General features: G+C 36.5%; 1 protein-coding gene across 1 annotated transcript in view; it reads left to right on the forward strand.

The window, feature by feature from the left end:
* Positions 1 to 16,244, forward strand: part of HCFC2 (host cell factor C2) — a 45,142-nt gene that overhangs the window by 1,028 nt on the left and 27,870 nt on the right. Inside the window, exons 2-5 of the mRNA NM_001192948.1 lie at positions 828 to 976; positions 2,371 to 2,531; positions 13,149 to 13,357; positions 14,102 to 14,186. Coding sequence (NP_001179877.1) covers positions 828 to 976; positions 2,371 to 2,531; positions 13,149 to 13,357; positions 14,102 to 14,186 — 604 coding nt within the window. The remainder of the gene's footprint in view (positions 1 to 827; positions 977 to 2,370; positions 2,532 to 13,148; positions 13,358 to 14,101; positions 14,187 to 16,244) is intronic.

Raw genomic sequence — 16,244 nt, forward strand, 5'->3', positions numbered from 1 at the left:
ACTTTTCTCTGGCCGAATAGCTTAACTGTAGCGGTCATTTAGAAATGAATAAAATGGTGGAGTAGGAGAAATTTTTTATTTTCTCACCTTCTCCTCCTTCTGGCACCCCAGCCTAAAAAGTTAGAAAGTTAATCGGTACTTCGGTAGAATGTGAAAATCTTGGCTTTGAAGTTAAGTTAGACCCAGTTTGAATTTTGCTCTGCCAGTTGCTTAGGATCCGCGCTAAAGTTAACCTAAGTGTCAGATTTTTCACTTGTAAAATGGAGAGGATGATACTCCCCAGGTAGGGTTTTTGTTGAGAAATTAAATGATATATAGATCAAGGTTTTTCAGCAGCATGTCTATTGACATTTGAACTGGGTAATTTTTGGTTTTAGGGGGCTTTACTGTGCATTGGGCTTCCCTGGTGGCTCAGAAGGTAAAGAATTGGCCTGCAATGCGGAGACCTGGGTTCAGTCACTGGGTTGAGAAGGTCCCCTGGAGGAGGGCATGGCAACCCACTCCAATATTCTTGCCTGGAGAATCCCCATGCACAGAGGAGCCTGGCGGGCTACAGTCCATGGCGTCGCAGAGTCAGACACGACTGAGCGACTAAGCACACGGGTACTGTGCACTGTAAGATGTTTGGCAGTCCCAGTCCTACCCACTAGCTGCTAGTAGGACTCCCGCCGTCCACTTATGACAGCTAAACATTTTTTATTTGTCTCTGACCGGGCAAAATCATTTCCAATTAAGAACCACTGATATAAACGATCCTTATAAAAGTACATACTCGTAGTTTATGATAACTTTATTATAATTGGTTTTCATTTTATTTTGGCTACTAGTTACAAATCAGTGGTTCCTACCAGCTGTTAGAGGAGACATCCCTCCAGGTTGTGCTGCCCATGGATTTGTCTGTGATGGTACCAGAATATTAGTATTTGGGGGAATGGTTGAATATGGAAGATACAGCAATGAGTTATATGAGTTACAAGTAAGTGTATTTCAAATTTATTATCTCAGACTGAAATGTTAATAATGATATTGCTCTTAATTCTTTGAAAGATTGCAAAATATTTCATTAACATGCTGAAGGTAAGTGTGAGCTCCACATTTTATAGCTTCGAGGAAAACGTTTCCACTTCACTAAAAAGCCAAAGTTTCTAATGTAATTCTTTTTCCAATACCCAGTGCAACATTTGTAACATTAAGATATCTGTTACTTAGCATCAGTTGTACAAGTTATATTTGGGCTTTTGTATTTTAGTGGAGTCCTTCTTAAGCTTGAACCTGCAACAGAAGCAGGAGGCGGGTTTGTGAAAACAGATTGCTGAGCCCCGCCCTCAGAATTTCTAAATCAGTATTGTCTACAGAGAATTTGCATTCCTACTAAATTCACACCTGCTGCTGCTGATCCCCAGACCACACCTTTTGGAAAACTTCTGCCTTAGTTATAAAAATTGTTCCTCTAACACTAATAATCCCCGCACCCCCCCCCCCCGCCCCACCCCCCACCCCCCGCCCCAGCAATGCATACAAAAGAGTAACAGTTTCAGATAGCCTTCCAAATTTGACTCTCCAGTGAACCGGACTCAGAGCCCACTGTGACAACCCTGACTAATTTTTATTCCTAAACTGTGCTTGTATTCCCAAGGCTGTGATCATGAGGGTGTTTGGTAGTTGGCAGATGTAGATGGATTATGCCTGTTTATAAGCAGTTCATTTCAAAAAATGTAAATCCATGACTAGAGAGTAAGTTTTGGAGTTTGGCTTGTTAAATGATCTTTACATTGGACTTCCCTAGCAGGCCAGTGGTTAAGACTGCATTTCCACTGCAGGGAGCACAGGTTCTATCCCTGGTTGGGGAACTAAGATCCCACATGCCCTGTGGTGTGACCAAGAAAAAAAAGTTGTTTTATATGATCTTTATGTTTATTTAAAGATTAAAATATATACCATTCATGGATTAACTAATTTCAAAAGGTGAGAGTACATAAATTGCATGTAATCTTAAAGTTGTAAATAATTTTGAATACCTCATTTGGAAAATATTGGGTTGGCCAAAAGTTTGTTTGAGTTTCCCCATGATGTGTTGCTGAAAAACTCTAACAAACTTTTGGCTAACCCAATTTTTATGATTACTAGTGTTAATGATTATTAGCTTAGTTTGCCATGTGGAAAGCTGTGAATATGGAAGACTAGACTGATTTTCTGTTGGAACACTCATTTTAATTTCAGAATTTATTTGGTTATTTGTCATTTGTCCCCGAAGTAGTTTATTGAAGCCTTCTGATTGGATTCAGATTAAAATGTATTGGTATGATATTTTAGTATTTTAACAGGAATGTTTCGTGATTTTGTCTGAGTGTATCTATGCTCTTTTTTTAGGCAAGTCGTTGGTTATGGAAAAAAGTGAAACCCCATCCCCCTTCTTCTGGTTTACCTCCTTGTCCTCGACTGGGACATAGCTTCTCTTTATATGGTAACAAATGCTATTTGTTTGGTGGCCTGGCAAATGAAAGTGAAGATTCAAACAATAATGTTCCCAGGTATGCCAACACTTTTTCAGATCAAATGTTTATTTTATGATTTAGATTAAGAACATGTGATTTCTTCCATCTTTAATTATTAAAAGCAATGAAGCTTATCCCTTTGCATTTGAACCTAACAGTGAACAAATTTGTGTCCATTTGTGATTTTTCCTTAGTCCCTGGAGTATATCACTTTTCAAAACTGTGCCTTTTTTAATCAAATCATCTTACTAAATTGGTATTAATATAACTGCTTGTGGCAGTTATATTGTATATGTTGAGCCATAATGTGTTTTAGTTGTTGTAAGTGATAATGAAAAGTAACAAATGGTTGTTTACAAATTATATTTCTCTGGGAATTTGGTGACAAAAATCTGAATATCAAATGAAGGCCATCATTTCCACTTTTCACATAGGGAGCTGTTAAGAGTGGTTCACACAAGCAAATACCTTTAGAACCAATCCTCTTCTTTTTTCGAACAGAATTAATCACTGCCTCTTTTCTTTTTGCATAATGTTTTGATCACATGGTCATTATAGCATTCAGGATTTGGAGGTTTAGAGTCCACAAGGCTGTTTTCTGATTCACTGCTTACCATGTATGTGTCCTTTAGTGGAAGTAATCTAAGCCTGTTTTCCTTCACTGTGAATGGGAGTGATTAAATCCAGTGTCATTGTGGTTGCTAAATAAGATCATTGGCATAATTTTCAAAGCACTTTCAAGTTGCCATCAGCAATATCAGTAGTTGTCATCACCATTATTAATGTGTCTTTTTATCTACATTAGATTGATTTTAGAGCCTTACCTTTTTTCCCTACAAACTTAAAAAAAATAACATATGCTAAAACTACGTAGAAAATTTGGAAACTAGAGAAAAAGAGGAAGAAAAAATGTATCCCCCACACTAATCCAGATACTTTTAGTACATGTCTTTTTTCATTTCTCCATTAAGCAGATTTATTTTGAGATACTGACTTGTGAAATTCAAGGAATCAGACAATGTAGAAAGTTCTTTTTCGCAGGATACCTATTCCCCAACATAGGAAGAAACACATAATTCAATTTGATGTGTATGTTTTGGGACCTTTTTCATATAACACATTGTATTAGTTAGTTTTTGACGTGTTAAGGGTAAGCTTCTCAAGTTTATGCTGCTTGAGAGAATAACTAGATACATGTGATGCTTTTTAAAGCCTTGATTAAAGCCAGCACATTCATTTCTGTTGACATTCCATTGTTCAAAGCAAGCTCTAAGGCCAAGACCTGAGTGGGTGATGCAAGGATACATGTTTTGCTTTCTGGGAGAAGGGACTTGGGAGTATTAATCTGATTCTACTCTTTTTTTTTTTTAATAAAGTGAGAGCTTTCCTTTTGCTTTATGACTTTGAGTGTTTACTTGTTTGGGTTTTTTTTTTTTTTTTTTTTTACCTTTAATAATATATGTTTGGGTGAACTCCGGGAGTTGGTGATGGACAGGGAGGCCTGACGTGCTATGATTCATGGGGTCGCAAAGAGTCGGACACGACTGAGCCACTGAACTGAACTGAACAGAATATATGTTTACATGGCAGTAGATATGGATTGGCCTCTTATTAACAGTGGAAAAGTAGTCTGAGTTATGCAAATTATCTAACCATTCCCCTACAGATGGACACTTAAATATTTCCATTTTGCTATTATAGTTTTTGCATAATGTGAAATTTTTTGTAGGATTGATATTTATGAATGGAATTGGGAAGGAGATGGTGGTGATCAAAGGATACATTTTAACTTTGTTCAGTTCAGTTCAGTTCAGTTCAGTTGCCGAGTCCTGTCTGACTCTCTGTGACCCCATGAACCACAGCACGCCAGGCCTCCTTGTCCATCACCAACTCCCGGAGTTTACCCAAACTCATGTCCATCGAGTTGGTGATGCCATCCAACCATCTCATCTTCTGTTGTCCGCTTCTCCTCCTGCCTTCAATCTTTTCCAACATCGGGTCTTTTCAAATGAGTCAGCTCTTTGTATCAGGTGGCCAAAATATTGGAGTTTCAGCTTCAACATCATTCCTTCCAATGAACATGCAGGACTGATTTCCTTTAGGAAGGACTGGTTGGATCCCCTTGCAGTCCAAGGGACTCTCAAGAGTGTTCTCCAACACCACAGTTCAACAGCATCAGTTCTCTGCACTCAGCTTTCTTTATAGTCCAACTCTCACATCCATACATGACCACTGGAAAAACCATAGCCTTGACTAGACAGTCCTTTGTTGACAAAGTAATGTCTCTGCTTTTGAATATGCTGTCCAAGTTGGTCATAACTTTCCTTCTAAGGAGTAAGCGTCTTTTAATTTCATGGCTGCAGTCACCATCTGCAGTGATTTTGGAGCCCCCCAAAATAAAGTCAGCCAATGTTTCCCCATCTATTTGCCATGAAGTGATGGGACCAGATGCCATGATCTTCGTTTTCTGAATGTTGAGCTTTAAGCCAACTTTTTCACTCTCCTCTTTCACTTTCATCAAGAGGCTCTTTAGTTCTTCTTCACTTTCTGCCATAAGGGTGGTGTCATCTGCATATCTGAGTTTTTGATATTTCTCCCGGCAATCTTGATTCCAGCTTGTGCTTCATCCAGCCCAGCGTTTCTCATGATGTACTCTGCATAGAAGTTAAATAAGTAGGGTGACAATATACAGCCTTGACGTACTCCTTTTCCTATTTGGAACCAGTCTGTTGTTCCATGTCCAGTTCCAACTGTTGCTTCCTGACCTGCGTACAGATTTCTCAAGAGGCAGGTCAGGTGGCCTGGTATGTCCATCGCTTGAAGAATTTTCCACAGTTTGTTGTGATCCACAGTCAAAGGCTTTGGCATAGTCAATAAAGCAGAAATAGATGCTTTTCTGGAACTCTGTTGCTTTTTCAATGATCCAGCGGATGTTGGCAATTTGATCTCTGGTTCCTCTGCCTTTTCTAAAACCAGCTTGAACATCTGAAAGTTCACAGTTCATGTATTGTTGAAGCCTGGCTTGGAGAATTTTGAGCATTAATTTACTAGCATATGATATGAATGCAATTGTGCAGTAGTTTGAGCATTCTTTGGCATTGCCTTTCTTTGGAATTGGAATGAAAACTGATCTTTTTCAGTCCTGTGGCCACTGCTGAGTTTTCCAAATTTGCTGACATATTGAGTGCAGCACTTTCACAGCATCATCTTTTAGGATTTGAAATAGCTCAACTGGAATTCCATCACCTCCACTAGCTTTGTTCGTAGTGATGCTTCCTAAGGCCCACTTGACCTCACATTCCAGGATGTCTGGCTCTAGGTGAGTGATCACACCTTCGTGATTATCTGGGTCATGAAGATCTTTTTTGTATAGTTCTTTTGTGTATTTTTGCCTCCTCTTCTTAATATCTTCTGCTTCTGTTAGGTCCATATGATTTCTGTTCTTTATTGAGCCCATCTTTGCATGAAATGTTCCCTTGGTATCTCTAATTTTCTTGAAGAGATCTCTCAGTTCAGTTCAGTTCAGTCGCTCAATCGTGTCTGACTCTTTGCGACCCCATGAATCGCAGCACGCCAGGCCTCCCTGTCCATCACCAACTCCCAGAGTTCACTCAGACTCACGTCCATCGAGTCAGTGATGCCATCCAGCCATCTCATCCTCTGTCGTCCCCTTCTCCTCCTGTCCCCAATCCCTCCCAGCATCAGAGTCTTTTCCAATGAGTCAACTCTTCGCATGAGGTGGCCAAAGTACTGGAGTTTCAGCTTTAGCATCATTCCTTCCAAAAAAATCCCAGGGCTGATCTCCTTCAGAATGGACTGGTTGGATCTCCTTGCAGTCCAAGGGACTCTCAAGAGTCTTCTCCAACACCACAGTTCAAAAGCATCAATTCTTCAGCGCTCAGCCTTCTTCACAGTCCAACTCTCACATCCGTACATGACCACAGGAAAAACCATAGCCTTGACTAGACGAAACTTTGTTGGCAAAGTAATGTCTCTGCTTTTGAATATGCTATCTAGGTTGGTCATAACTTTCCTTCCAAGGAGTTAGCATCTTTTAATTTCATGGCTGCAGTCGCCATCTCCAGTGATTTAGCATGTATCAAATGTTTTTTCCTTTTTATTGTTGAATAATACTCCATTGTACTGATATGTCAGATTTTATTTATCTGTCATCAGTTGATAGACATTTGGATTGTTTCCAATTCGGGGCTCATATAATAATGCTGTTATCATTTGCCTACAAGTCTTTCTATGGATATGTACTCATTGCTCTTGATTAGATACCTAGTAATAGAACTGATGAGGCATGTGGGAAATTTATATTTAACTTTTAAGCACTACTGGACTGTTTTCCAGTGACTACCATTTTACCTTCCCACCAGCAGTGTATAAGGGTTTCAAATTTTCCACATCCTTGTTAACATTTGTTATTGTCTGTCTTTTTGACTGTAGCCAACCTAGTGGGTATAAGGTCATGTCTTACGGTTTTGGTTTGCATTTCCCTATTGACCAATGATGTTGAGTTTCTTTTCATGAGCTTTTTAGCCATTTATATATCTTCTTTGGAGAAATTTCTGTTCAAATCTTTGTTCATTTTAAAATTAAATTGTTTGATATAGATGGCCAATAGGCACAAGAAAAGGTGCTGAACCTTGCTAATTATTAGAGAAGTGCAAATCAGAATAACAATCAGGTACCCCCTCACACTGGTCAGAATGGCCATCATTAAAAAGTCTACAAATAACAAATGCTCGAGAGGGTATGGAGAAAAGGAAACTCTCCTACACTGTTGATGGGAATATGAATTGATATAGCCACTATGGAAAACAGTATGGAAGTTTCTAAAAAAACTAAAAGTTGTCATATGATCCAACAATCCCACTCCTGGGCATTTTTCCAGAAAAAACTATAATTCAAAAAGATACATTGCACACCTATGTTCATAGCAGCACAGTTCACAATACCTAAGGCATGGAAACAACCTAAATGTCCACAGACAGATGGATGGATAAAGAAGATGTGGTACATATATACAATGGAATACTGCTCGGCCATAAAAAAGAAGGCAATACTGCTATTTGCAATAACATGGATAGACCTAGAGATGATCATACTCAGTGAAGTAAGTCAAAAAGAGAAAGACAAATACCATATAATATGACTTATATGTGGAATCTAATATATGATACAAATAAACTTATTTATGAAACAGAAGTCGACTCACAGACATAGAGAACAGGCTTGTGGTTGCCATGGGGGAGGGATGGATTGAGAGTTTCAGGTTAGCAGGTGCAAACTGTCATATAGAGCTGGGTAAACAACAAGGTTCTGCTGTGTAGCACAGGGAACTATATTCAGTATCCTGTGATAAACCATCATAGAAAGGAATATAAAAAAATGTATATAGATATGTGTAACTGAGTCACTTTGCTGTACAACAGAAATTAATGTAACATTGTAAATCAACTATACTTCAATAAAATAAATTTAAAAAATAAAATTTAGTTGCTTGTATTCTTATTATTGAGTTGTAAGACTTCTTTATATATTCTAGATACAAGTATTTTTTTACAAAATCAAATATATGATTTGCAAATATGGATTATGCTTTTAGCATCCTTTTTAAGAACTGTTTGTCTGTCTTCAAGGTCATAAAGATTTGTTCCTCTATTTTGTTCTAAAAGTTCTATAGTTTTATCCTTTACATTTATATCTGTGATTCTTTTTGAGGTAATTTTTATGCCTGAAGTTACTGAGTAAATTCATCCTTTTACATACGGCTATTCAATTTTCCCTTGTAAAGATCATTGTAAAGATTACCCTTTTCTCATTATATTGTTTTGGCATCTTTGTTGACTATCAATTGACCATAAATGTAAGGGTTTATTTGTAGACTTCTAATTCTGTTCCACTGATCTATATTTCTGGTCTTATGCCAGTACCACACTGTCTTAGTTACTGGAGCTTTGTAGTAAGTTTTGAAATAGGAAGATCTAAGTTCTCAAATTTTATTTGTTTTTCAAGAATGTTTTCGCTATTCTGAATCCTTTGCATTTCTGTGTAAATTTTAGGATCATCTTGCCAGTTTCCGCAAAAAGTTCTCCTAAGATTTTGATAGGGAATATGTCAATATTTGGAGAGTTTCTATCTTATTAGTATTGAGTCTTCTAGTCTATAAACATAGAATGTCTCTACATTTATTTAGATCTTCTTTAGGTTGTTGGTCAGCAATGTTTTCAGATTTTCAGTGTAGTAATCTTGCTCTTATTTTGTTAAATTTACTTTTCATCTTTTATTCTTTTTGACATTGTGACTAGATTTGGCTTCTTAATTTCATTTTTGGATTGTTTATTGCTCCTGCTGCTGCTGCTAAGTCGCTTCAGTCGTGTCTGACTCTGTGCGACCCCATAGACGGCAGCCCACCAGGCTCCCCTGTCCCTGGGATTCTCCAGGCAAGAACAAGGGAGTGGGTTGCCATTTCCTTCTCCAGTGTATGAAAGTGAAAAGTGAAAGTGAAGTCATTCAGTCGTGTCTGACCCCCATGGACTGCAGCCTACCAGGGCTCCTCCGTCCATGGGATTTGCCAGGCAAGAGTACTGGAGTGGGGTGCCATTGCCTTCATTGCTAGATTACAGTTTTTCTTTTTATTACTGTTTTTTATATGTTCTACATATCTATATGTTCTAAATAATACTTTCCAAGTCTTTTGTTTACTCCCCCCCTTTTAAGAGTTTTCCTTTTTCCTTTATCAAGTATGATGATACATATATTTTAATGGCTTTCTGGCTCTGTGTCTTGCTTATTAAGAAGACTTTCCTATCCCAAAACTATAAAAATAATTTTTCTATCATTTTTTCTAGTACGTTCACAGTTTTGCTTTTTATGTTTAAAATGTTAATGCACTTGCAATATATTTTTGTAGCTTTTTACTTTTTCTTCTGAATGAATTTTCAGTTCTCCCACAACCATTTGTTAAATAAGCCAATCTTCTTCCACCTCCCCACTGTTTTGAAGTCCCATCTCTGTCATATCTTAATTCTCATAGAAATGGGTCTTTTTCTAGTCTCTCCACCCCAGGGGTTACGAACTACTCTTTGTATGTAAAACTTGGCTTACTGCCTGTTTTTGCTAATAAGTTTCATTGGAACACAGCCATTCCTGTTTATATACATGTTGTCTCTGGCTGCTTTCTTATTAAAAGAACAGAATAGAATTGAACTTATTATATATAAAGTCTAAAATATTTACTATCTAAAAAATAAAATAAAATAAAATAAATAAAATATTTACTATCTAGCTCTTTATAGAAAAATATTATCAGCTTTTATTCTAAACTCTATATTCTGTTTCATTAATATACTTAATATTTACCTATCATTAAGTGATGTTTGCTATAAGCTTCCATTATATGCGTTTGGTCAGATTAAGGAAGCTTTTTTTAAAAAAAAATTATATATACATATATATATATGAAGTATGTTGTTGTTCAGTCACTGAATCGTGTCCAATTCTTTACTTGTTTATGAAATATCATGTCATGTGCCTTGTGCTCAGTTGTGTCCAACTCTTTGACCCCACAGACTGTAACCTGCCAGGCTCCTTTGTGGATGGGATTATGAAGGATAGTTGGATAATATTATATAAGTTTTAAGTGTACAATATAGTGATTCACAATTTTTTGAGGTTATACTCCATTTATAGTTGTTACAAAATATTGGCTATATTCTCTGTGTTGTACAATATATTCTTGTAGCTTATTTTGTACCTAATAGTTTGTACCTCTTCATCCCCTCCCTCTATGCCTCCTCCCTTCCCTCTTGCCACTGGTAACCATTACTTTGTCCTTTATATCTGTGAGTCTGTTTCTTTCTTGTTATACTTAGTAGTTTGTTGTATTTTTTTAAGTTCCTGTATATAAGGAAGTTTTCTTAAATCTGTAGTTTGATAATTCATTTTTTTCTCTTTTTAACCAAAAGTGTATGTTGAGCATAATTTAAAAATTTTTTCAAATGGAAAATTTTGTTATTATCACTAATATCTAGTTTTATTACACTCAATTAAAAAAATATGGTCTGTGGAGTTTCTTCTTTTTAGTGATTATTTTTGTGGTCTATTTCACAGTCATTTTTTGTAACCATTCCATAGTTGTTCATAGGATCATGAGTTCTTGACTGTTCTTAAAAGGTTCTTTATTAAATCAGTGTCTTAAATTATTATTCAAAACTGTTTTATGCTGTAGATCTTGGTCATATCAGCTTCTGAATGAGATGTTAAAATCTCCCAGTATGATTGTGAATTTGTGTTTTGTTCCTTATATATATAATTTCAACCTGTGTATATTATTTTGTTACAAACTTACCTTTCGTAAATAGAACTAACAGTTAATTAGTATGAACTGTTTACAGCATACTGGCTGGCATTCATTCTGACCTGTTTAAATCTATGCCATATCAGTTGTTAAATAGTTGTATTGTCATCCTTGCTATGCTTCCCTGGTGGCTCAGCTGGTAAAGAATCCACCTGCAATGTGGCAGACCTGGGTTTGATCCCTGGGTTGGGAATATCCCTAGGAGAAGGGAAAGGCTACCCACTTCAGTATTCTGGCCTGGAGAATTTCATGGACTGTATAGTCCTTGGAGTCGCAGAGTCGGATATATCTGAACGGCTTTCACTTTCACTTGTTGTTAATAACTTATAGTTGGATTGGGGTTCTTTTGATTCCCCTACACATTCCCTACCTTGAAGAGACTTTGTCTTATAATCAGGAAGTTTTTTCCTGCCCATGTAATTTTATGTCTTCTATAAACTCTGCTTGTTGTTGCTTCTCCATACCCCTTTGTCTACCTTTGTAGATTTGTAAAAGCTGTGATGAGGGTGAATATTTGTGTAAGTGTATTTATATAATTTTTATTTCCTGTTCTGTGAACTGCCTATTTATACCTTTTACCTATGTCTATTGTGTGATTGGTTATTATCTTGATTTCTTGATTTTATGGGTCTTTATATTAAGAAAATTTAATCTCTTTTCTGTGATGTATACTAAATTGTTTTCAGGTTTTTTTTCTCTTGACACTGTTTATAGTTGTTTTTTCCCTATCCTATCTCTATAGATTATGCTTTTTTTCCCATCTTCCTTTTTCTTGATTTATTGGTTTTTTTTCTGATTCATTCTTTCCTTCTAATGATTTGAAAATTACACATGCTATTTCTGTGCTTCCTTTTGTTGCTTGGAAATTATCACACACATTTAAACCAAAGATACGTTTTCATCTTTGGAAATAGATTATCTGTAGCCTTTTTTTGCTTACTCCCTTTTTTCTGTTTTGTAGCATTGTGAATCTTATTCCAAATGACAATAATGTTAAGAAATTAATTTTTTGATTAGTCTTCCTCAGTGATTATTTAGACCTCACAACCACAGTTATCAACATCAATTTAAATTTAATTATAAATTACTAGTTTATTTGTACAACCATTTCTTTTATTCAGTGTATTCTTTCTTGTATTTCTTTTTATTTTTCATGAATGATCTAGAATCATTTTTTCGCAAAACAAATTATATGGCTAAACTTTGAAGTTTTATATGTTCTGAAATGTTTAATTTTGCCTTCATACTTGAGTAATAATTTGATTACTCAATTTATTGAGAAATAGATTCCTATGAAAATCATTTTGCAGAAAACATAGGAAACATCCATGTCACAGATGAGAAGTCTGATGCCAATTTCTAGGATAAAAAAGCTATGTAGGACATTGCTATGACTTTATAGAGTGAAAATTTATAAAGAAAAAAAAGTTGCAAAGCAACATTTGTAGCATACCTTGCTTGTACGTATGTAGCTATCCATAGAGAGAGAGATCTTAAAGGGTATTTACTAATTATTGTCAGTAGTGATTGTTCTGGTTATCTAGTACCATATAATAAATTGCCCCAAAAGTTAGTGATGGAAAATAGCAACCATTGTATTGTGTCCATGGATTCTGTCCTTTGAAAATTCATACGGGAGACATCAGTGATGGCTAGGCCCTCAGATGGGAAGACTTGAATGGTCACTCCCATGTCTGATGCCTCAGCTGGGATGGCTGAAGGATGGACTCAACTAGGACTGTCATCCTGTGTGCCTGCGTATGTCCTGTTCAGATGGTGGTTTTCTGACAGTTGAACTTTCATGGAGGTTCAGGATTCCGAATGCAAGTGTTCAGTGGTGAAGCTGCATTGGCCTTCTGTGACTCAGCCCCAGAAGTCACATAGTGTCATTTCACTATACTCTATTAATTAAAGCAGTTGCAACCTACCCAGCACCAAGGGGAGTGGACATAAACCCTGCTTGCTGTAGGGAAGAAGGTCAGGGAATTTGAGGCTATGTTTTAAAACCATCATGGTATTGTCATGGACACGAGTGTTGGCTGTATGGTGACAGGTTTTTTTAATCTCTTCTGTTCACTGTTGATCCCCACAAGAGTGCCTGGTACACAGTAATGTTTGATAAATAGCATTGAATGAATGAGTTATGGGGTTTCTGCTCTCCTAATATTTTTCTGTACTGTATGACTTTTTCACAGTAAGCATATATTATTTTTATAAATAGAAATAAAAAGCAAATAAAAGATATATATTATATTAATGTTTTAATTTCTTTCATTATATCCTAGATATTTAAATGACTTCTATGAGTTGGAGCTACAGCATGGTTCTGGTGTTGTGGGTTGGAGCATTCCAGTGACTAAAGGGATTGTGCCTTCTCCAAGAGAATCCCACACAGCTGTTATATATTGCAAAAGAGATTCTGGAAGTCCTAAAATGTATGTTTTTGGTGGAATGTGTGGTGCTCGCCTGGATGATCTATGGCAACTTGACTTAGGTGAGCTTAAGTTGATTCAGGCTTAGAAATTCATTATGATTGATAAAGGCAAATATAAAAATTGCCTTGGAAAATATTTTTATTACAGTATTGAGTTGTACTTAGATTTAATATGAATGATTGCTGATGAGTCAAGTTGAACAAATGAATGTTTGATTTATGATAGTGACACTCCTGGGCTCCCTATAAGTAGAATCACCATATGTTCTGGTTTGCCTTTAATGGTCCTGTTTTATGCTTATTGTCCCATGTAATTATCAGTAGTACCTCCTTTCACTCTGTAAAGTGTCCCAGTTGAGGATGATTGAATTTCTGTGGTTACCCTGTCTATAGTAAACTTGGCATTAGTAATGGTACAGCTGGTCGATAAAAAAAAAACCCTTGCATAGCTATTTTAAGGTACTGTAGGAATGAATATTTGGAAGATGCATGTGCTGTCACTTCTGAGTGTCTTCTGCACAATGTGCTCTTACTTAAAATGTTAAAAACTTTAATCTAGTCTTAATTCAAAATTGTTTGCACCCTAAATACACCTCTCCATTGCAAATACTAACATTCAAGTATAAATAGATTGCTGTGATTGACAATTTGTGTCAGTTGGAAATGTTTAAGATGAAATTCAAATAATGGTTTTGAAACATTTTAGCTTCATTTTGGTAGGTCCCTTTCTTAAAAAATTTCTGGAAGTTGAGGTAATTCTCTATTATTAGATTAAGTTGCTAATATACTTGTTTTTATTTTTAGAAACTATGTCATGGTCAAAACCAGAAACTAAAGGGACAGTGCCACTTCCACGAAGCCTTCATACAGCCAGTGTTATAGGAAATAAGTATGGTGTTATTTTGTATTTTGGTCTTTTTTTCTTTTTAACAAACTTAAGAAAGATATGTACAAAGAAGAGTGATGCTGCTAGTTTCTTGAAGATGATTTGATAATGCTTGCTTGCACTAACTGAAACCAAAATAATATGTGCACAGGAGCTAAAGTAGCATGCATTTTCTTGTCACACTCTTTCTTCTGCTTCTTTGTATTCCTTACCTCATGCACAGAGTAGGTATTACATAAGGGTAAGGCAGGGTGATGTCAAACTTATCTGTCCTCCATCAATAGATTTGACACATGTAACTCATTGTTTCTTCTTACACATTTTTGGTAGTGCTTGATTCATACTCAGGTGTATATTTAGCTTCTGTGTTTAATGATTATACTTTGGATGGCATTATGGATAGAAGGTGAACTCTGTAACCAGATTACCTGAATTCAGGTCTCAGCTTGGATACTTGTACTGTCTGTTCAGGGGCAAAGAAACTTAATCTGTCTGTACTTCAGATTACTCGAGTATCAGTCAGTTCAGTTCAGTCTCTCAGTCATGTCCGACTCTTTGTGACCCCATGGACTGCAGCACACCAGGCCTCCCTGTCCATCACCAACTCCCAGAGTTTACTCAAACTCATGTCCATTGAGTCAGTAATGCCATCCAACCATCTCATCCTCTGTCATCCCCTTCTCATCCCGCCTTCAATCTTACCCAGCATCAGGGTCTTTTCAAATAAGTCAGCTCTTCACATCAGGTGGCCAAAGTATTGGAATTTAAGCTTCAGCATCAGTCCTTCCAATGAATATTCAAGACCAATTTCTTTTAGGATGGACTGGTTGGATCTCCTTGCAGTCCAAGGGACTCTCAAGAGTCTTCTCCAACACCACAGTTCAAAGCATCAATTCTTTGGTGCTCAGCTTTCTTTATAGTCCAACTCTCACATCCATACATGACCACTGGAAAAATCATAGCCTTGACTAGACAGACCTTTGTTGGCAAAGTAATGTCTCTGCTTTTGAATATGCTAAGTTGGTCATAACTTTCCTTCCAAGGAGTGAGCATCTTCTAATTTCATGGCTGCAGTCACCATCTGCAGTGATTTTGGAGCCCCAAAAAATAAAGTCAGCCACTGTTTCCACTGTTTCCCCATCTATTTGCCATGAAGTGATGGGACCAGATGCCATGATCTTTGTTTTATGAATGTTGAGCTTTAAACCAACTCAAGTATAAAATGGGGATAACAGTAAAACCTCCTTCACAAGGCTCCCATGAGGACTGAATGAATCAGTACATGCAAAATGCTTCCAACAGTGCCAGGTACATAAAGAGCACTCCTTCAAGGTTAACTGTCATCAACAAGTTCCCTTTTTTATGCAACACTGAGCCAGGATTAGGAATATTGTTTCAAGTAGAATTTAAGTAAGTACTTATCTCTGTAGAGACTTTATCTTAAAGGTAATCTTTTAGGAGACAACAGTTATAATTTAGAACCTCATTAGTTCTTCTCAAAAATAACCATAAGCAAAATCTAATAAGATATTCATTTTTTTAAACAGCAGAACTCTTTTATAAAATGTGGTTTTCTACTGGAACTATAATATAGAAAACAGATTTTAAAAAACAGAGCTTCTCTGGTTGGCGTGAGGCTACATGGCCTAATCTCTGCCTGATGAGCCTTACCTTTTCAGTAACCACTGGGTATGTCTCAAGAACCTTTAGGGCTCTGAGGAACATAGTTTAATGTTTTTTGTTTGATGATATCAGTGACCAAAGTTATATGAAACTGAATTCTCTTTGGTTACTATACACATCAATTCTAAATTTGACTTTCAATGTCCTGCTTCTGGCTGAGGTACCCCTTACTATATTGCATACAATATTGATTTTTAAATGTATTATAATAGAAATATTTCCTACTTTAAGTAACTGGCCAGAGAGCAATTATTTTGATTCTGTATGGCTTCATAAAATTATAAACTCTAGAATGAAGACCACTTTATTCATTATCGTATTTGCATTTCCTTGACAGTGATAAGTGATAAGTGATTTTAAAAAGAAAACCAGCTCCTT

Source organism: Bos taurus, chromosome 5 (genome assembly GCF_002263795.3).
Source record: "Bos taurus isolate L1 Dominette 01449 registration number 42190680 breed Hereford chromosome 5, ARS-UCD2.0, whole genome shotgun sequence".
Lineage (NCBI taxonomy): Eukaryota > Metazoa > Chordata > Mammalia > Artiodactyla > Bovidae > Bos > Bos taurus.